The following is a 22,542-nucleotide window of genomic DNA, read 5'->3' on the forward strand; positions in this document are numbered from 1 at the left end:
TGGGAGAATTACCCTCTGTTTTTGCCATATGAACCATGACTCCAGGCATGAGAAGTTATCTCGTATGACGTAAGCATGCTTTTAAGGACAAGTGTGAATGTGCTTTTAAGCTTAATTTTTGTCATAACAAATAAGAACTAATTTGTAATCTCTGGAAAAGTCAGAGTTCTTGAAGTACAATCAGACCTTTAGTAACTGGAGTAAAGAATATGCTAATAATTGAATTTAGTTCAACAAGGGCTAAGCAGCACATTTTTAAAATATATTTTTTTAAATCTTTACTCATTATAGAGTATTAGTATACTGTCCCAAAGTTATATGTAAAATATGGTTTAATCTTAGAGGATTTAGGATCTTGTGATGGCTTACTGTTGTCATTCTGGCCTAAATTTCCATGATGAGTTACTAAAGTTGATATTGGAAACTGAGCAGACTGACTATACACTGACCTTAAGTTGTTGAATGAAATCTGGTTGGAGTTCTTATGATTGATTATACTTTCCTCTTACTGATGAAAGTAGATTGCAATAAAGCCCCAATAAAAGCTTGGATACCTATTTATAGTTTTACTGTATTTTTCACACATTTCTTGAAACTATGATAAAAGGTTTTATTTCCTTGTCTCATATCACGGCCTCCATTCTAAGTGAACATATAATGGGTTAAGGTTTATGTTTCATCAAAGTGAAATTAAATTTTAAGTATTTGACAGACTCAGTTTTAAATGTGTGGTTATCCAAAGTAGTTCTTAGCTCTGGGTCTCCAAACCTGTTTTTAGTTACTGAGTGACACTGCAGAGCCCGTTTGGATACACTCAAGATGGAAATGACTTAAACAATGAGGGGGAAAGGCAAGTCCACAAACAATTGGGTGCTTACTATGTGCCGGACACCACAGAACACATAACTATAATAGTAAAGATGTGGCAGAAACCAAATCTTGGGAAGTGTAGGTATTTGTTCTCAGAAGTTAAGAACTTCGGATTATTTATGTATTTTTTTAGTTCCTTAGAAGACAATAGCTATCCACATGTTTTTATTTAATGAATGAGCATGCACTAGGTCATATGCTAGTAATGAGTGTTTTCTGGATACACCCAAGATTTTGGGTTTGATGCCCGGTCAGGGCACATACAAGAATCAACCAATGAATGGAACAAATTGATATCCAGTCTGAAGAGCCCTCTTCATTGATAAGCTTTGGGAATAGTGTAAACCAGAATGAGCAAACCTTTTCTATAAAGGATAAGACCATAAATACATTAGTCTTCATGGGTTATACAGTCAATCACAATTACTCAGCTTTGCCATTGTATAACCATTGCATTGCACAGTATAAAAAAAGAATGTGTACGCTTGTGTTCCAACCAAGTATGGACACCAAAATATGTTTCATATAATTTTAATGTATCACGAAATTAAATTTTTTCAACCATTTAAGAATGTAAAAATCATTCTTTACTCTCATCACACAAGAACAGGTGATAGACAGGAGGGATTTGGCTCCCCATAGTTTGTCAATCCCTGGTGTAAACTAACCCGGTAGAATCGGAAAATGACAACGAATGCCAAAAACCCAAGAGCTTGCTAATCGTTTAATTAATCAAATGGGAAAAAAGGTTATCAGCAGGTGATAGAAGACAATTTTTTTTTAAGGGCCAATTTAGAGAAAGTAGAAAAACTGAAATGTTTGGGACTGATCTTGATTTCTACCAAGACACTATTGCGAGTATGAATCAGTCACTCTAGTGGGGTTGGGGGGAGGAGGGGAGTGAAATGCAGAGCCTCTTGAACGGCCAGCGGCGCAAAGGTAAATGTCTGCGTTAGAGTTCAGAAAGCCTTGTCCTGGACAGTCACCGTCCAGATAAAAACAGCATCTTAAAATTCAACAAAAGGAACGTGTTTTCCTCCCTAATACTCAGTAAAATTAAAATTAAAATAGCAATAACAATCTTCCTTAGGTATTTGATGCTAAGGAACCCCCCAAAACAAAGAGGAAGTGATGAGGTTGGTGAATCAGGTTGTTCATTATTAGTATATAACTTTAATATGTATACATGGTGCTTTAAGTCAAATTTTTAAAGATTAAATTGAAGAAAAACTTGCCAGCAGGAACGCCATCACTACGGCAAACCTGGGGCGCAGCCTCAGTCCGTGTTCTAGGCGCTTCTCCTCCCCATCCGCCCACCCCGCAGCGTCAGACCCGCCCCTTCCTCTGCGCGAGCCGGAGGAGCCGCCGGGGGCGGGGCGGAGCCGGGTCACGCCCCCCGCTGTGAAGAGCACGTTTACGTCCCAGCTCCCTTCCCTTCCGCCGCGAGCGGCACGCAGCCGGAGCGGCACGCCGCGGGGCCCCGCCCCCTGCGGCAGAGCGTGTGGCGTCACATCCGGCTCCTCTCCCCCTCGGATCCCGGCCGCGAGCTGTGAGCAAGTAACGTGAGTGGCCGCCTCTTCGGAACCATGGTGAGCCTGGCCCCGCTGCCCTGTCCTGCCATTCCCCGCCGTGTCCTTCTGCCCCACGGCCCCTCTGATCCTTCCGGCGCCGTCGGCTCCCTGTTTCTGTGCCCGGGAGCCGCCGCACATGGTGCGCGCTGTGGCGTGTGGCCTGCGCCCCTTCCGCGGGGAAGCCTTCCGCGGGGGCTGGCGGCTGGGGTGGGCGTCCCGGCCGGCGGCCCGCTCTGGCACGGCCTCTCCACAGCCCCGGACTCCGAGGCCAGGGGCGCCCCTCCAGCGGAGAAACTTCTAGTGCCGGGATCGGCGAGCCTGGCCCCGCCTTCCTCGGGCGGAGCCGGGGCGGCGGGGCGGGAGCGGTCCCTCCTGCCTGGCGCTTGGCCCGTTAGCGGCCTACCACCCTGCCTGATGTATTCTTAGTTTAAAACCATCTTTAGTCTTGCTGTTTCTGGCCGTCTCTTTAGTGTGTAATTTTTATTACTGGAGCACTTGTGCATCCAAAATAAAAGGTCGCCTTCCTTAGGCAGCGTTTAGAAGCCCCTCCCTCCTCCCCCTTTAATGAGGGACTGCCTGGATGATGGAGAACTTCCATTTGTTTGAAAAAGTCCAGTCATGTAATTTTTTTATTTTATTTTTTGTCTACCCATTTGTAAGTCTAATGGAAGACATGTAAGTATATGTGTTAACAAATATTGGCTTTCGGATGGGTACTGGGCTTAACCCGGGGATCACTTTCTAAATTATATCAATGTCTAACCACTATGCTGGAGACTTGAAACTAATGTAAAATAATACTGAATGTCAACTCTCTATATAAAAGGCTAATATGCTAAGTGTCTTTCCCTTCCTCCAGATAATGACATCATATAGCAATGCACGGATTCCTCTCCCTAGCGACTAGTCTCCTTGCAGTTTCTTCAGCACAGGAACACAACTTGCTTTATAGCCATGTGCAAACATTTCACACTTTAACTCAATGTCTGTGAAGCCTTTTCGTTCCTCACCTCATTTGATCATCACAGAAGTCCTGGAGTAGGTAGATAGGAGACTCAGTGGAAAAGGGAGGTTTAGAAAGTTTAGAAACTTGGCCTGACTGAAAAGAAGAAATGGTGGACCTTGAAAATGACTTCAGGTTTTCTCACTGCATAGAATATAGTCAAACACTGCTGCAGTGAAATATTTTACCCTTGGTTCTCCCTGCATGATATACAATAATAATGTGCTTCGTGTTGATATTTCCTGCTGTGTTGCTGACAATTACCTGAAAGAGAAGTTGGGGTGCTTTCCTGGGCTGGAAAAGGTTTAGCTAAGCCGAACCGTTTGGCTCAGTGGATAGAGCGTTGACCTGCGGACTGAAAGGTCCCGGGTTCGATTGTGGTCAAGGGCATGTACCTTGGTTGCGGGCACATCCCCAGTAGGGGGTGTGCAAGAGGCAGCTGATCGATGATTCTCTCACATAATGTTTCTAACTCTCCTTCCCTCTTTCTTCCTCTCTGTAAAAAAGAAGGTTTAGCTAAATCAGAAAGCAGGTCTAATTAAGCACGTTTATTCTTTATCAGTGAAAGGGTAACTTGACTTGCACATGCTTGATACGTATAAAGCTCTCGCTGATGCCAGTCACTTGGATGTTTTGCTCTGTCTTTGTGAATTTGGTTGACTCTTCTAAAGGACGAAGAGCAATATTAAAACATTTCTTCTAATTAATTTCCTTTTAATGTGCACAAATTTGTGCACTGGGCCACTAGTTGAAATATAAAAGATGAAATTAAAAATTTTTTAAAAAAATATTTGTATTCAAAGTGGGTTTTTTCTTTTTAGGCGTCCCTTTCGCTTGCACCTGTCAACATCTTCAAGGCTGGTGCTGATGAAGAGAGAGCAGAGACAGCTCGTCTGGTAAACCTTGTTTTCCTCATTTGTTTAAAGATACAGTTGTACTTTTACAATTTTAAGACTTAGAATGTATTTTTACAATCTCTTTGATCTTTATTCCAGTCTTCCTTTATTGGTGCCATTGCTATTGGAGACTTGGTAAAGAGCACTTTGGGACCCAAAGGCATGGTGAGAAAAACAAGGAATTTTTATGTTTTGATACTGTTTTAGAGCCCTTAGTGGAAATATACATAGTAAATAACATTTTTTAATCTTTCAACTTTAACTCTTAATTATACAGGTAAGACATGGATATATTCTTTTTTACTGAAAATCAAAACAGTAGTCATATGGCTGAAGTCCCATTAGTTCCTACCCCCCACCCCCCACCCCAAACACTGTTAGCACTAGGATGTAAATCTTCCCAATATTTTTGTTCATTTATGTAAATACATGTGTATCTTCTGTATCGTGTATTTTCTTATAGTCGCAAGGTAATACTTTTTTATCGTAGGTATTATTTATATGTAGTTTTTCTGCAGCTTGTTTTGTTAAAATTCTGCCTCCAAGTGCAAATGGTATTTGGCATCTTGATTAGTTTATAATTTACATTTTTAACTGTATTGAATGATAGTTTGTTTCCATTGTTTTGGCTATTACAATGCTGAAATAACCTTGTTCCTCTAGTGTTTTTAAGGGTAGAGAGCAAGGTTTACTTGTGGGATATATGCAATGAAAAAATTTGAATGGATACTGCCAAATAGCCATCCAGGATATTTACCCATTAGCAGTATATGAGGATATTGATTGACCCTTGCAATGTTCAAGATGTAATTAGATCTTAACTTGAGTCAAATATGTTCCTTTTAGGACAAAATTCTTTTAAGCAGTGGACGAGAAGCCTCTCTTATGGTGACCAATGATGGTGCAACTATTCTAAAAAACATTGGTGTTGATAATCCAGCAGCAAAAGTTTTAGTTGGTGAGTCTGAGATGATTCTGATTTGTTAACATTTTGAAACAATTTTTGTTTTAGAGAGAAATATCAATTTGTTGTTCCACTTAGTGTTGCATTCATTAGTTAATCTTTGTATGTGCACTGACTGTGGATTGAACCTGCAACCTAGCTTTATAGGGATGATGCTCTAACCGAGTTACCTGGCCAGGACTTGAAATAAATTTTAAATAGGCTGTATTGACTGACTGTATTTTCAATATACTGTTGTCCACTTTTTAATTATTGTCATTATTAAAATACAAGCTTCTGGAGTGCCATTAATTATTGATAGTAAAAGTATTGCACTTCAGACTGAAAAGTTCCAAAGAATTTATCAGGTGAGGAGACCTAGTTAAATGAGACTTTGATTGTAGTGGGTATTTTTTGGAGGATTAGTTAAGCTACAGAGAAGTAATTTAAAAGGCAGAATCAGCCAAAAGCGGTTTTGCTCAGTGGATAGAGCGTCATCCTGCGGACTGAAAAGTCCCAGGACATCCCCAGTGAGAGGTGTACAGGAGGCAGTTGATTGATGTCTCTCTTTGATGTTTCTCACTATCCTTTTCCCTTCCTTTCTGTAAAAAAAAATCAATAAAATATATATTTTTTAAAAAGGCAGAATCAAATATAATTTTTTTCCCTAGATATGTCACGGGTTCAGGATGATGAAGTTGGTGATGGCACTACCTCTGTTACTGTTTTAGCAGCAGAATTACTAAGGGTGAGACTGAGCAACTTTAATGTCATTTTATTCACTTTTTTGCTTCTGTGGTCTTGAATGTCAGAAATAATCAAGTCCTTACGTCCTGCATTTTCACTATTGACAAGTATTTTTCTCTGCTTATTAATAGGAAGCAGAATCTTTAATTGCAAAAAAGATTCATCCGCAGACCATCATTGCAGGTTGGAGAGAAGCCACAAAGGCAGCAAGACAGGCTTTGTTGGATTCTGCAGTTGATCATGGGTTGGTATACCAAAATGTTACTGTTATAAACATTCGACATTCTGTCCAAAGTATGCTCCATGCACGAAGTCTGGAGAACAAGAAAAGCATACACAAACATAATCCTGCTGCTTCATCCTGCCCCAGCATAAAACCCCACGATTACCCTCCACTAAAGTTAAAGTTTGGGTTTTTATTTTTTGCCTAATCATTAGTAAAACGAATAATAGCATTGTGTGAAGGAGTATTAATATTAGCCTCTTTAACTCAGTTGAATAACAACCAGATTTGTGGGTATTAGTATTGGTATTCTACACATTTTTAATCGAGGTATGCATTTGACTATATCACTACAGTATAATTTATCTATCTATAGTTGGAGTAGATCCCAAGGTTTGCTTGGGTGTGTGCACTGGAAAAATTTGAATGGATACTGCCAAATAACCATTCAGGATATTTACCCATTAGCAGTGTAAGAGGTTATTGATTGACCCATGCAGTGTTAACTTTTATGTTGTGACAAAGTAAGTTGCCACCAAGAAGTATTGCTGGGTTCAAAGATTATGTATGTTGTTTTTTGTTTGTTTTTAAAAAAAATATGTTTTTATTAACTTCAGAGAGGAAAGGAGAGGGAGAGAGACAGAAACAGTGATTAGAGAGAGTCATTGATTGACTGCTTCCTTCACATCCCTTTCTGGGGATTGAGCCCGACCGAAACCAGGGCATGTGTCCTGACCAGGAGTCGAACTGTGACCTGGTTCGTGGGTCGATGTTCAACCACTGAGCAACATCAGCCAGGCAAATGTGCGTGTTTTAATTTACAAGTAATCGTCCAGAAAAAAATTTACACTTCCACTGTCTGTATAACAGCACCTGTTTTTCCATGATCTTGACAACGTTTGGTATGCTTTTGTCTCCTTGTTTCTTTTTTAGTAGTTTGCCAGTTTAGTGGGGAAAATAGTATTCCTTAATTTTCATTTCTTGCTTATTAGTATGGTTTAATTCTTATCACATAAGCCCTGACTGGTTGGGATGAAATTGATAGGCATGTATCCACATAAATATAGCAAGTAAATTAGGGTTGATATCTGTGAAGAAGCATTAAGAATAAAAAAACAACTTAAACATTTCATTTGAGAAAAGTCATGAATTTTTTTGTTTGGTGGTTTTGTAGTTCTGATGAAGATAAATTCCGCCAAGATTTAATGAACATTGCAGGAACAACATTATCCTCAAAACATCTTACTCAGCACAAAGATCACTTCACTAAGTTAGCTGTAGAAGCTGTTCTCAGATTGAAAGGCTCTGGTAATCTGGAGGCAATTCATGTCATCAAGAAGCTAGGAGGAAGTCTGGTGGATTCCTATTTAGATGAAGGTATGTATGTATATATGTTAAATGTGGGAAAAGAAGCTCTGATGGGAGGTTGAAGGCTAAATACTGTGAATCCTGGTTTTAGCTAGTTAGGATGACTGCACAAAGCCAGAAAACCTGTCTTTAAGGACAAAAATTATAGTGCCACCATTTTTGTCATTTTATTCCATTTGTTAAATTGAGTGTCTTTCATCTCACACCATGTCAGCATCTCATTGATAATATCCAGATTTTACTTTATACCATTAAGATATTTTTCAGTCTCTAGTAAATAGTAAAGAGAAATTACTGTTCTACTAAATCAGCTGTTTTCAAATGGTGCATTTTCCAGTACTACATGGGATCTTAGGAAGGGTCTGGGTTAATAAGTCAAATCATTTTTTAGTTGGCAGGTGTTGAGGATATAGTTCTTGGTGTTCTCAGAGTCTTAGCAAGTGCTATTTCCCTATACTGGTGTATTTTGTTCATTAAGTAGGAATTTTCCAAGTACCTTTACCATTATGTTTATTTCATAAGCTGGCCTGTAGAAAGTGAAGTAGGCATTATCTTTAATAGAGAAGGAAAAAGGGAGTAAATTGTGATTTCCAATTTCTGCTTTACCAGTGATTTAGCTTGCAGGTATTCCTGCATGTCATTTTTATCTTCCAAAGAGTAATAATTATGAAAATATTCTTAGTTTAATTTATGTACAAGGGCTCTATCATTTCTAATAGGGACTGGTGGTAGGGAAAGATAAAACAAAGATAGCTATCATTCTTTGAATGTCTGCTCTGTGCCAGGTATTCTAATAGGAATTTTACTTAAAATCTCATTCCTTACGATAGTGAGAATTAGGTTCAGCTTAATAGAGCAGAAAACTTAAGGTGATAATGGATTAATAAGATAAAAATTACATATACATCTGAAAGAAGCCTGAAGAGAGAGGCTGTGTTCTTATGATAGTTCTAAATCAACAGGGTCCTATGCTGGTAACTAAGAATCTATGTCATTGGTTATATTCCCAAAGTAAAGTTGATAAATTGTCTAAGGTTGCATACATAGCCTAAATGCAGCAGGGGTATGATTAGGGCCATGTTTATCAGACTCCATTGTCCGTGGCTTTTTCATTTTATCACCAACCTCAGTTCTTTATGTATCTCAGTAATTTGTAGCAGTATGTTGTGAATCTAAATATTCACAACTTGTTTTCTTTTGTGTTGGTTTTAAGCTAATAATAGTGTTCTTAATACTTTTACATTGCAACTCACATTTCTGTGTATATAGTATACTGTATATCCGATAAAAGTTTCAAAATATTGTGTTTACTAGGACTCTAAATACTTGTGCCGTACTCTAAAATTTTTCCATTTCATACAGAATTTTTTAAATGACCTAAATATTTGCATTCAATGTTCTAGTGGAATGCTTTATAGGGTCTAGGAGCTTAGACTTAGTTTAAGTATTAAAGTCTTAAAGTAGACTTAAATGCATTCTTTTTTTTTTTTAAATATATTTTATTGATTTTGTACAGAGAGGAAGGGAGAGAGATAGAGAGTTAGAAACATCGATGAGAGAGAGTCATCGATCAGTCACCTCCTGCACACCCCCCACCGGGGACATGCCCACAACCAAGGCACATGCCCCTGACTGGAATCGAACCCGGGTCCCCTCAGTCCCCAAGCCGATGCTCCATTCATTGAGCCAAACCAGTCCCGGCTTAAATGCATTCTTTGAAAGCAATTTGATAAAGCAGACAACTTTGTAAGAGTTATTAATTAACCTTGAAGTATTTTACTACCCTTATATTGTAGGCTTTCTGTTGGATAAAAAAATTGGAGTAAATCAACCAAAGCGAATTGAAAATGCTAAAATTCTTATTGCAAATACTGGTATGGATACAGACAAAATAAAGGTATGTTTACATTTCTTGAAACTAGTTGCTAGCTGCTATAAACTCAGGCTGGGAATTCATTGTACCATAAAGGTTAGACTATATATGAATATATGTATGTACACTTTTTTTGGTGTGTTTACATAAAAATGTATGTATGTTCTATGGGACTCTGAGGAGTAATGAAAGTGATGCTATTTTTTTGCTTTTCTCTTAGATATTTGGTTCCCGTGTAAGAGTTGATTCTACAGCTAAGGTAGCTGAAATAGAACAAGCAGAAAAGGAAAAAATGAAGGAGAAAGTTGAACGTATTCTTAAACATGGGATAAATTGCTTTATTAACAGGTCTGTGCATTCTTGTGCCAACAATATTTGTAACGATCTAAGGAAGGATTTTTTTTCTGAAAAGGTTTATGGAAGTACTTTATATGGAATTAATGATTTATTTAGGAACTGCTTCCCCCCCCCCCCCATAGAAATATAATTGTACACAAGGCATTAGCATTACAAAGATTTTAGTGATACTTACTGATTATACTTTATTAAACAATTTTATGTTAACAGTAACAAAAACAATTTTCTGATTTGGCAGATATGCTATAATTTTGGCTATTAGTATATGTGTATTTGGAGGAGAGAGTTTTGTATTAAATGATGAGAATTTGAAGTAGCTAAAAGCATAGAGATAAAACAAGAGATAAAAATATTAAGAATTTTAAAAAAATATTTTTATTGATTTCAGAGAGCAAAGGAGAGGGAGAGAGAAATAGAAACATCAATGACGAGAGAATCATTGATTAGCTGTCTCCTGCATGTCCCCTACTGGGGATAGAGCCAGCGACCCGTGCATATGCTCTTGACTGGGATTGTAGAACCTGGGACTTTTCAGTCTGCAGGCCGACACTATCCACGGAGCCAAACCAGCTAAGGCAAGGCTTTTAATTTTTATGAAAAAATATATGTAAGCCTTTTTCATGTATTGTCAGTAATGGAGAAAATAGCAAGAGGAACATCACATTTCAATGAAGTGGCTGCAGTTAACTTTGAGAGAGAATGTTTAATGAAAAACAATTGTTTAGGCTAAATGTTTGTGGGCTTTTTAAGAGTCTCATGCTCTACCGACTGAGCTAGCTGGGCACTTCCATGTTTGTGGGCTTTTTAAAAGTAAGTTTCTCAACTATGTAATCTGTGAATCTGATAAGACATTTTACCTAGCAGTGCATTATACTAATTATAATTTGGCTTTTTTAAAAAAACAAAACAAAACACATTTTTAAACAGATGTTCTTTTTATTCCTGTTGTAAAAGTAACATATGCTCATTTTGGAAAATAGAAAAGTAAAAAGAAGTAACAATCTAGGGTCTTACTCAGAAAGTCTTTCCTTTACAAAAGTTAACTTTTGTGTGTGTCTGTATGTGTGGTAGTCTAATTTCATAAGCTGTAAACTTGTAACTCACTTTTTAAATTTATATATTTTTACTTAAAATTACAGACTTTCTATAATTTGTAAATTGTGATTTATACAAGCACTCTCCTAGGGACATTGGATCTCTGGCAAATTTTTCTATGTAAAAATTATTACAAATATCTTCATTACATGTTTTAATACCAAATTTTCTTGTTGTAGACTCTTAGGAGTGGAATTAAAGCATGTGAATATTGACATGATTTGTTGCATTACTGTTAAATTGCTTTTCAGTTGATACTACCAATAGCAATACAGTGGGACCTCGGTTCTTAAACTTAATTCATTCTCGAAGGCTGTTTGGAAAGTGATTTGTTCGAAAATGGAATAATTTTTTCCCATTAGAAATAATGTAAATTGAATTGATCCTTAGTTCCAGACTCCCAAATGATTTCTTTTTAACCTTTGTTTTATATAGTACATGTCTAATATGTTGTTTAATATAAAATAATTTTATAGAAATATACTTTTATTGTTTCAGAGCAGAAGGAAGAAGGAGAGACAGAGAGAGAGAAACATCAATGATGAGAGAGAAATATTGATTGGCTGCCTCCTGCGCGCCCCTCCACTGGGGATCAAGCCCGTTACCCGGGCATGTGCCCTTGACCGGACTCGAACCTGGGACCCTTCAGTCTACTGGCCAATGCTCTACCCACCTAGCCAAACCAGCTAAGGCAAATAACCAATTTAAAAAAAAAATTATGCATCCGCTACTAGCCTTATATGAATCACTTTTAGCACTCATTCCAGGAGTTTGTTTCAGGAAGTCAGTTTAAGGCATCTTCACTTTTTCCTATATGGCTGTCTCTGAAATGCTATCACTGGCTAACTGCTATCCAAATCAACAGTTTTTCTACTTAATGTTTTAAAATTGTGCTAATCATAGATTGACCCAGCATCAAAAGCATTCTCACCTTGGTTGTCTGAGACCTTTTTTTGTCATGCTGAAAATGTTATCAGGTTAGTTTGGTTTCTCAACAAAAAATTTGGCTTGACAACTTAACACATTTTTTCCCTGAACAACTTAGTCCATAATCAAATTGTTCAAGATAGAAGACAGTTAAGAACTGATGTTTGACTGTGTAAAGGAACACCTGTTTTTAATTCTAGCATGGATGTATTACAATTTATAAATTATTATATAGCCAAGAAATGATATCTTCTCATTTGTATTTGATTTCTGTTGTGAAAAATTTTCCTTTGTTTTTTGTTTAGTCTAATGTATTTCATCTTAGGAAGTAACAATGTATTTATGTATTTTATTTATAGGCAATTAATTTATAATTATCCTGAACAGCTTTTTGGTGCTGCTGGTGTTATGGCTATTGAACATGCAGATTTTGCAGGTGTAGAACGCCTGGCTCTTGTCACAGGTATGGGGAAAAGTCATTAATTAACTTCTTACAAACATAATCATTCTTGGATTTATTGAGTTAATGCTGTTGACTCAAACAAAATAGGGCAGGTTAGGGGAGCCAACTACCAACCATGGGCAGTTAAAAATCTCATAACTTGAGTTTGCAAAAACGTAATAGCCCTTCACACCCAACTGCAATGGTAAAAGTTGACCCTTGAATAACATGGGTTTGAACTGCATGTATCCAGTTTTTTAAGTCCACTCATAAGTGGACCCACGCAGTTCAAACCTACAGGGTCAAATATATAACTCATAGCTGAGAGTACAAAGAAATCCCTGTAAGGAGTTTGGAATATAAACTGTTATTCTGAAATCTGATTTAAACTTTTTGGATACCTTTAGTTACATTATGTATTTGTTTGTTTGTTCATTTATTTTAAAATGGTTGGAAATTTTACATATATCTCCTTTTCCCCCAATTGACCTCTACCTACCTACTCCCACCCCCATTATTATTTTTAAAAAATATATTTTTATTGACTTTGGAGAGGAAGGGAGAGGGAGAGAGAATCGAGAGAGACTCATTGATCTGCTGCTTCCCTCACAACCCCAGCTGCGTCTGGAAGGTCGTCCAATCTAGTTAGCATATTATGCTTTTATTATAGATTTATTATAAATAATTAAATTACATATCAGGCTTACTCTTGGTATAGATTCCTTTTTGTTGTGTTTTAAAGATTCATACAACATTATTTCTCAAACTCACAGGACCACTGTTCTAAACATAAAGTCTATATATAAGCTGGAGCTTAAAGGATATGTCTTACCTAGTTTTTTCACTTATTAATTTCTAGTGCTAAGTGAGTAGTCTAATGCTTTATGCCCTGCATGGTAGTACAATTATGATAGAATATTTATTGAACACTTAATATACCAGAGAGTGGGTCAAGAATTTAAACATTGTTTTTATTATTTTTTTAAACATTTCTGAAAGCAATAAATGTTGAAATTAGTATAAAACAGTTTGGCAATGTATGATGAAAAGTTAGTATACTCCAAAACCAGGTATGAGTTATATCCCAGTTGTGTGAAATAGAAATTGTGTTTACAGATAAGGTTAAGTATTTTCATGTTTTTGTAAATGAAAGAATAGTTTTGAAAGTTGGTTTGGGATCTGGCAATGAGAATTGAGGAGAATGGGGTTTGGGAAGTAAAGCCAACGGGAATGTTGAATTCAGTTTGGAACTGCCATGAATATTAGAAAGAATTAAAGAGTACTACTTAATGTAGAGTAGAATTAGTCCCATCTCAGAATTCTTCAGCCATTTCCCCCCCCCTTTTTTGTTGTTTTGTTTCTTTAGCCATTTTTTTTAAGTTAATCTGTTTTTTAAATTTTTATTGATTTTTCACAGAGAGGCAGAGAGAGAGATAGAGGGTTAGAAACATTGATGAGAGAGAATCATCGATCAGCTGCCTCTGGCACACACCCCACTGAGGATGTGCCCGCAACCAAGGTACATGCCCTTGACCAGAATCGAACCTGGGACCTTTCAGTCCGCAGGCCGATGCTCTATCCACTGAGCCAAACCAGTTTTGGCTCGTTAGCCATTTTTAATAATCTGGGAAGCATAATCTTGTGACCAAAAAAGAAGCATTTTTCTTTTATTAATTGCTTTGAAGTGGGTTTACCTGTTCTAATTAAAGTTCTTTAAAAGCCATTGCACACGTGATGCTTAAGGTGATTAAACTTGAGGTGCTCTTGTTTATGTAATTCCTTCTTTATTGCAACAAAATTAAAGACATAGGAAATGTGGATGATAATTCTCATAAGTTGATTCTATACATGAAATTGAGACATATACTCAACAAAATTTGCTGCACTAAGCACACTAACTGAATTTGACCCCAGGGTGGCTCTCGTTCTATTAGCTTGAATGTTGTCAAGGTGTGTGAAATTGGTTCTTGTGAATATAGGATAAGTAAAAATTCTCAAAAGTCAAATCAGTATCATTTTTGGGATATGATGTCCCAAACATCTATTGGGTCTTAAGTCTAGAAAGCGAAGTTTATTTTGTTGACACCTCAATTAACTTTGCTCTTGGAAATTATATATTTCCCCCTTTACTAGGCATTACAGGGGCTTGCTAACATTTCAGTTATTGTGATAATTAGCAGATATCAAGTGTTCACTATTTAAGCTGGTTCTAAAATTTGTACATCTATTGTCATAATACTGTTGACATAATAGGACTAGTTAAATATTCTCATTTTTCTTTTGAGAAATTGAGTCATAGGAGAACTGGTCTTCTAGACTGGATTCAGAAGAGAATCTGTATTTAAATTCTGTCTTAAAGGTACATGTTAAAGTTTCAGTTTAACCTTTCAGGTTGTGGGTTGTAGTATGCAGTATGTGTATATAGGTGTGAGGCCAGACTGCTTGGACTTGAATCCTAGCTTTACCTTACTTGTTCAAGCTGTAAAACCTTGGATAAGAAACTAAACATCTCTTTGCCTTAATTTTATCATTTCTAAATGATAATGGAATTTATCTCAGGTTTGTTACAAAGACTAAACCAGTTCATTTAAGGTGCTTCAAACAGTGGTTGGCAATTTTTAAAAATGTTATTTGTCCATTACTGCTTGTTAAAAAACAAGTTTTAAATCTGTTGTGTATTTAATTATGTTCGTAGGTGGTGAAATTGCCTCTACCTTTGACCACCCAGAACTTGTGAAACTTGGACATTGCAAGCTTATTGAGGAAGTCATGATTGGAGAAGACACGCTCATTCACTTTTCCGGGGTAGCCCTTGGTGAGTGATCATGTAGATCCTGGTTTAGGTTCCTAAATCTTTGCTTGACTCTGTTGAAATGAAAAACAAAGAGGAAAAAAACACACCAAAAAAAAAACAGTTATATAGTTACTAGAATATGATGTGTCTTAATTCTTGTGAAGTATGGTGTATGTTAATTTTAATCTCTTGTGAGGTCATCCTTATATTATCTTTGGGAACTGCATTTTCAACATACTTGTTTTTTTTTTAGATAATTTAGAACTGTTACGAACAAGGGTTGCTGGTAGAGAATGTGTAACAGTGGGAGACATATCAGCTTTCAAAACAAAGTAATAGAACCAAACATAAATGATAGAAGGCAAATTTTTGTTTTATAATTTGCTCATTGTGACATTTTTTTTTTTAACATTAGGTGAGGCTTGCACTATTGTTCTTTGTGATGCCACTCGGCACATGTTAGATGAAGCAGAAAGATCTTTGCATGATGCTCTTTGTGTTCTTGCACAAACTGTGAAGGATTCTAGAACAGTTTATGGAGGAGGTAAAAACATTTTATTTATTTTCTTAAAGAATTGTATAAATTGTGAGTGGTTTTTAATGGTTCTTATAGAAATTACATATTGCATTTGCACTTAATTTGCAAGTGCTTGATATATCTAAGGGAAGGCAATAATTTAGTGTCTTTGAGACAACTAAGCATGTGGTATTTTATTGAATTTTTAATCCATAGGCTGTTCAGAGATGCTGATGGCTAATGCTGTGTCTCAGCTTGCCAATAAAACACCAGGTAAAGAAGCTGTTGCAATGGAGTCTTATGCTAAAGCACTGAGAATGGTAAGTTAAAAATCAGAGATCTGAACTTAAATTTTGTTGTATATAGAAAAGGCTAAGTGACCATCTGATTGGTATAATAGCTATCACACATAATGACCACCAGGGGCATATGCTCAACATAGGAGCTGCCAAGCTGCGGTGACTTGGCAGCTGTGATTCTTGGGTGATGCACCCCAGAACCAGAGAGAAGGGAGCCCAATTCCGGGGTGCATCCCCCAACAACCACTCTCTGGCAATCCAGGACCCCTCAGGGATGTCGGAGAGCTGGTTTCAGCCCGATCCCCACAGGCCAGGCCAAGGGACCCCACCTGCCCGATAGACCCCGCTCACTTCGCAGACACCCTTCGGGGTGTGGCTGGCCAGGGAGGGACCACATGAGATTGGCTCCAGGGCCTGTCTGGTCTGTCTCACCCAGTCCCACCCTGCTGGTCACTTTTTAAGGAATTTCCTTTCAATATGCACGAATCTGTGCAATGGGGCATCAGTATTTTTATAATTTGGACACAAAATGTTTATTTCCTTGCCTTTAAGAAAAAGAACTGTTTCATACTACTTTTACATTTGATTCTGGCCCTGGCTGGTGTGTTCTGCCTGCACAGCGTAATAGAGGCAACCATTGATGTCTCTCTCTCTCACATCAATGTTTCTTTTTTTCTCCCCTTCCTCCCTTCACTCTCTAAACACCAATGGAAAAATATCCTTGGGTGAAGATTAACAAAACAAAACAAATTGATTCTGACCCTGGTTGGTTTTGCTCAGTGGACTGAAGGGTCCGGGTTCAGTTCAGCCAAGGACATATACCTCAGTTGCAGGCTCTGGCCCTGGTCAGGGGCATGTGGGAGGCAAGCAATTATTTCTCTCTGTCTCTCTCTCCCTTTTACTCTCTAAAAATCAATGGGAAAAATAGTCTTAAGTGGGGATTCAAAAAAACAAATTTGATTCTGGAGTTTATCCTCTTTGAGTAGTGATTAAAAGGAAGCAGATTTTAGTGTTATGTATTTTTAAGAAGCTATCCTAGTTAAGCATAAATGTTTTTTGTTTTTGTTGTTAATCTTCACCCAAGGATATTTTTCGCCCCAACCAGGGCCAGCAATCTAACCTATAACCCAGTCACGTGCCCTTGATCAGGAATTGAACCTTCGACCCTTTGGTGGTTGAGCTGATACTAACCACTTGACAACACCGGTCAGGGCAGGCATAAATGAATTATACTATAATAGATAGTAACATTTTTGTCTTCTCCACTTCTTAGTTGCCTACTATAATAGCTGATAACGCAGGCTATGACAGTGCAGATCTGGTGGCACAGCTCCGAGCTGCCCATAGTGAAGGCAATGCAACTGCTGGACTGGGTAAGAAATCAGTTGGGACCTTGTAGTTATTAAGAGTAACTTTTTACCAAGTTCTTTACCTTTTTTAAAAAATGAATTCTCATGGTAACCATATAAAAGACTCCTGTGGCCCTTTTGTAAGCATTACATAATCTAGAAAAATGTTTTACTTCATAATCTTAACACTGCCAAACGTTGTTACTTCATAAAGGGTATAAATCTAGTTAAAAGACTTGTAACTAGTTTGTTATATTATGACTATGGAATTTAAGTACATAAACAGTACTTACATTCTGATATAAGTGTGTAAACTTCACTATATCTATTGTAATATAATCAGCTTCAATTCCTAATCTCACAGTAGATTTATTCTGAAACATTCTTGAATGCAGATCTCTGATACAAAGATAAAAATGGCCAAAAAGGCAAGCTTAATTCAGAAAGAAAAATATCCCAACAAACTATCCAGGATGTTGTAGGGTTAATCTTAGAGAGTAAGTAATCCTGCCATTGGATAAGAGAGCTGATGAATAATGATCTGTATGAGTTAGGATTCTCACAAGAATAAAAATATTTGATTTCTAAATTCTCTCTTCCAGTGCTTAAGAATTATGGTAATTAGAAATTTTCTATAATAATTTTATATATATATGTTCAAGATAGGTAGGTGATCTAGTATAAAGTTTTGTGTAAATTTTTCATTATTTGACTTAGTAGTTCTCCATTAATATAAATCATTAGTAGTTGATGGTTTTGATTTTTTAAAAGGCTTTTTAGACTTGAGTCATTAGGTTCTGTAATTTTATTAATTGTAACAGGACTAATTTTATTTCTTAAAAGTCATTAGTGATGTTTTGATACTTGTTAAAACTGTAGTTTATTTAGTAAAAGTTTCTTTTCAGATATGAAGGAAGGTACTATTGGCGATATGGCAATACTGGGCATAACAGAAAGTTTCCAAGTGAAACGGCAAGTTCTTCTGAGTGCAGCTGAAGCAGCAGAGGTGATTCTGCGTGTGGATAATATCATCAAAGCAGCACCAAGGTATTTGAGCACTTTATAAAACATTTCTTAGAAAAAATTATTGACATGGAAACAAACAGGTAGCTGCATATATTTGACTAGAGGCCCAGTGCATGACATTTGTGCTCTTGGGGGGCCTGGCCTGCACCCTCTCATAGTCTGGGAGCCTCAGGGGATGTCCTACTGTAGGGAGCAGTCCTAAGCTGGCAGTTGGACATCCTTAGCGCTGCCACAGAAGCAGGAGAGGCTCCCACCACTGCTACTGTGCTCACCAGCCATGAGCCTGGCTTCTGGCTGAGCAGGGTCCGTTTCCCTCCCCCAGCCCCCTCACTCCCATGGGAGTGCACTGGCCACCAGAGGGCAGCTCCTGGTGGTCAGTGTGCGTTATAGCAACCTGTTTCAGTCGATTTGCATATTAGCCTTTTTTTACATAAGATATGGTAGTTGATAGAAAGTGTAGCCATTTTTGCCTAGATAAAAGAATTATGCAAGTTACTTAAAATATGTAATCACAACTCTTAGATTTAAGCCAGAAAAGTGTAGGGGAGTAAGGAATGGTGACACAGGATAACTCTCAGGATTGAAAGGGCACACAAAGAGCCGGGCTTGGAAAAGTCAAGAACCAGAGAGCCTGGAGGCAGGGGAAGAACTGAAATCCTTCCATAATGGGTCAGCTCCAGTCATTCCTGTCCTGGGCACATTTTCCATACCGGCATTCTTTCATTCTTTCTTTATTTTTGGAACATGAGTTTCCTGTAGTTTATTTTATTGATTTCAAGAGAGGAAGGGAGAGAGAGAAAAACGTATCAATGATGAGAGAACATTGTTTGGCTGCCTCCTGCATGCCCCCCACTGGGGATTGAGCCAGCAACATGGGCGTATGCCCTTGATTTTTCAGTCCGCAGGCCGACGCTCCATCTACTGAACAAAACCCACTAGGGCCATACCGACATTTTAAAAAATATATATTGATTTGAGAGAGAAAGGGAGAGGGAGAAAGAAACACCAATGACAAGAGAATCATTGATCAGCTGCCTCCTGTACGCCCCCTACTGGGGTGGAGCCTGTTACCTGAACATGTGCCCTTGACCAGACTCGAACTTGGGACCCTTCTGTCCACAGGCTGACACTATCCACTGAGCCAAACCGACATTTTTAAGCACATAATGAGCAGTTTCTTGCATGTTTCTATATCAGCAGGTTTTCTAAAGATGTCAAATTCTTTTAAAAGTCACATTAAAATGATTAAATGGCAAGAAAATTTTAACTTTTGAATATTTAGTCAATAACTTAGACTCTTAATAGTTACCAAAATCATTTATTTTTACTTGTTAGTGATGGTACTGGGAGATGGGAGGGGATGGTGGCATGGACCAGGAGGTAGAAGTGAAAGTGGTGGTAAGAAGTGGTTGATAAAAGATACATTATGTGCAAACCTTGAAGGTTGCATGCAAGGTGTGAGCGGAAAGGGAATTGTGGCTAATTCAAGGTTTTTGTAGGGAGAAATAAAGAGTTTCTCATTTCTAAGATGGCTTTGGGGGGGAAGAAGGGGATTTCATTTTGGGAATTTGAGATGTGTTTCGAAAGTTGAGTTGGGTAGTTGATTTTGTAGTTTAATAGGAAGTTGGAGCTATATTAGCCTATGTAGGAGTTGTAGCCTATGTGTGTTATTTTAAGCCATTAGACTGACCCAGTCCCCAAGGGAATGAATGTAGTTAAAAAAGGAAAGGAGTCTTAAGGACTGAGCACTGAAGAATTCCAGTTTGGAAAGATTCAAACTAGATTCATGATATAATCTCTGCTTTTATATACATTTGGGATTTCCCGTAATACCAAGGGTGGGAATAGTGGGGGGGGTGCTACCACAATGGGAGGAAAAATCAAGAGAATGAGTATCCAGAAGTCAAGTGAAGAAAGGACTTAGGTAGGAAGAGTGATCAACTGTCAAAATGATGCAGATAGGTCAAGTAAAATAAGGACTGATACTTGACCTTAAAAAATGGGATTTCATGCCTGGCCAGTATGCTCAGGTTGAGTGTTGGCCCATGAACGGGAGGTCATGACTCCGTTCCTGGTCATATTGTAGGTTCCGTACCCAATACGGAGCAGCCGATCGATTTTTCTCATTGATGTTTCTCTCTATCCCTCCTCCTCTCACTAAAATCAATTAAAAAATACTAGAAAAAAATTGTGTTTAATAACACAGGCCATTGGTAATCTTGGCAAATAGTTTTAGTGGAATGAAAAGGGTGGGAAAAGAGGAACTGGAGAAAGTGTATATAGACTGCTTTTTGGAGGAGTCTTGCAAATGGGAGCAGATAAGTGGGATAGAAGCTAGGGCTGGTGTATGGGTCTTTACCTTGAAAATTCAGCTTAAGAGGGAGCGATTTCCTAGAGAGGACATGATGGATGCAGAAAAGGGGAGCTGCCCATTAAGCCACTGCAAGAAGGAATGAGAGGTCAGAGAATTAAGAGCAAGAGTTGGTTTTACACAGCACAGGAAGGAAGTTGGGATGCTACCAGGAAATTGTACCTTAAATGCACAAAGTTACAAAGTGACTTTTTTTGTGTAGAACCCTGCATTACTCATTGTGAGTGGCAACTATCAATACTATTAGAGGAAGGAAAGAGTAGAGAGTAGTGATTTGAATGTAGAGAGAACAGATGAAATAGTATTTGATTTTACTGTGATGTAGTGGAAAGAGGACTGGAATGAAAAATCTAGAGATTCCCTGCTTCTGGTACTGGGAAGACAAGATAATGAGGAGCACTTCCCTCGCCATATTTTGAAATGGAAAATTGGTGAGAAGAAGCTGACAGTTTTTTTAGAAGTAGTGCCACCAAAAGATGATTAAATGCAATTATGATTTTTGTTGTTTTTAAGCAGAATGATAGCAAAAGGAAACAGTTCTATAATTAAACTTTTCTGATTTGGGTCAAGGTCACATAGCCACACTCCTCAGAAATCTTCACAGTAATTTAGCTCCCTCCACTACCTTTGAAATACACACTGTATTATCTCACTTGATCTGGTAAAATTGTTTTAGAGGTTTAAGTGTATTAAATATATTAGAAATTCTAATCTGGGCTGTGGACTTTTGTTTTCATACTAGTTAATAACATCCAGAAGACTTATTTTCATGGTCAGTGCCCTTTTACAGCTGCTTAATAATTTTCTATATGGATATCTTTTAGCATCCTTTAGTCATACTTCCATAAGCTTTTGAGGTTGGGTTTATCTCTTTATATGACTCCAGTATGCTATCTATGCTCCTCGGTTCTGTATTCATGCTTTTCTCCTTCTTTTACTAGTACATTTTTATTTTTAGAAGCAGTGTTTCTCAAATCCTAGCTCCATGAACAGGCACTAATAATTTCACTAGTAACCCTACTATGCCACCTTCCTGAGCCTTTCACTATATGGTTACGAGAGAATAAAAATTTAACGTGTAAGAGGTACTATTGGCGAGTTACTTGACCCCGTTATCACCTCACCTGTTGGATTTTTTTCTTCTTCAGTAATCCAAAAATTGTCATCTAGAGGCTCTAAAGCCTTGTCATTTTACAGTTTCTAGTTAAGAATAACTGTTTTTGACTAATTTAGTAAAATTCCCTAACACATAGTAGTTGCATCATGAATTAATCATTTTCTGGAAAATACATATTAACCATTTTCTAGAAAATGACGTATTTGTTTAAGCAGGTTGTTTGTACAAGAAATTAAGAACTGCTAAATTACTATGGACCTTTTATTTCATAGATTTTGTAAAGTCCTTTAGGTAAAAACATCTTGTAGAGAATTGGGTTATAATGGTCTTAATAATAAAAACTTTTGGTTACAATCATGCTTTTTATTCTTATCATTGATTTATTTCTAAAGTGTATGTTGTGTAATCCTTGCAGGAAACGTGTCCCTGATCACCACCCTTGTTAAGCATTCCTATACGCTGTTATGCTCTGGACCAGTTCATAGCAAAGTTTGAAAGACTTCAACTTCATAAAGAAGACTGTGGAATTGAAGTTGATCTGTGATTCTTATATCCTTAAATTTAGACATTTAGCTGACCTTTTATGTTAACAGGGGTCTAACTTATTTGCTGTTTGTTCTCCATAAAATTCAGTTGTTTTAAAAGTACATTTCTCATACTGTACATCAAAATAAAAAATTGAATAATTACTTATGTCTTACCTTTTTTAGTGATTTGTTACTTGTAACTTAATGGATATGAATGATTTTACTTT

At 37.5% G+C, this 22,542-nt stretch overlaps 1 protein-coding gene across 1 annotated transcript; it reads left to right on the plus strand.

Annotated features, from left to right (window-relative positions):
• Window positions 1–2,306: 2,306 nt before the first annotated feature.
• On the plus strand, window positions 2,307–22,477 carry CCT2 (chaperonin containing TCP1 subunit 2). Its single transcript, XM_036458953.2, has 16 exons — window positions 2,307–2,459; window positions 4,266–4,340; window positions 4,440–4,505; window positions 5,187–5,298; window positions 5,955–6,031; window positions 6,162–6,274; window positions 7,428–7,630; window positions 9,418–9,518; window positions 9,715–9,842; window positions 12,233–12,336; window positions 15,011–15,130; window positions 15,525–15,653; window positions 15,843–15,946; window positions 17,199–17,298; window positions 18,180–18,321; window positions 22,204–22,477. Exons 1-16 carry the CDS (start codon window positions 2,457–2,459, stop codon window positions 22,232–22,234), a joined length of 1,608 nt encoding a protein of 535 aa, XP_036314846.1. The 5' UTR covers window positions 2,307–2,456; the 3' UTR covers window positions 22,235–22,477.
• Window positions 22,478–22,542: the final 65 nt, after the last annotated feature.

This window comes from Pipistrellus kuhlii, unplaced genomic scaffold, assembly GCF_014108245.1.
Source record: "Pipistrellus kuhlii isolate mPipKuh1 unplaced genomic scaffold, mPipKuh1.p scaffold_m20_p_3, whole genome shotgun sequence".
Taxonomy (NCBI): Eukaryota; Metazoa; Chordata; class Mammalia; order Chiroptera; family Vespertilionidae; genus Pipistrellus; species Pipistrellus kuhlii.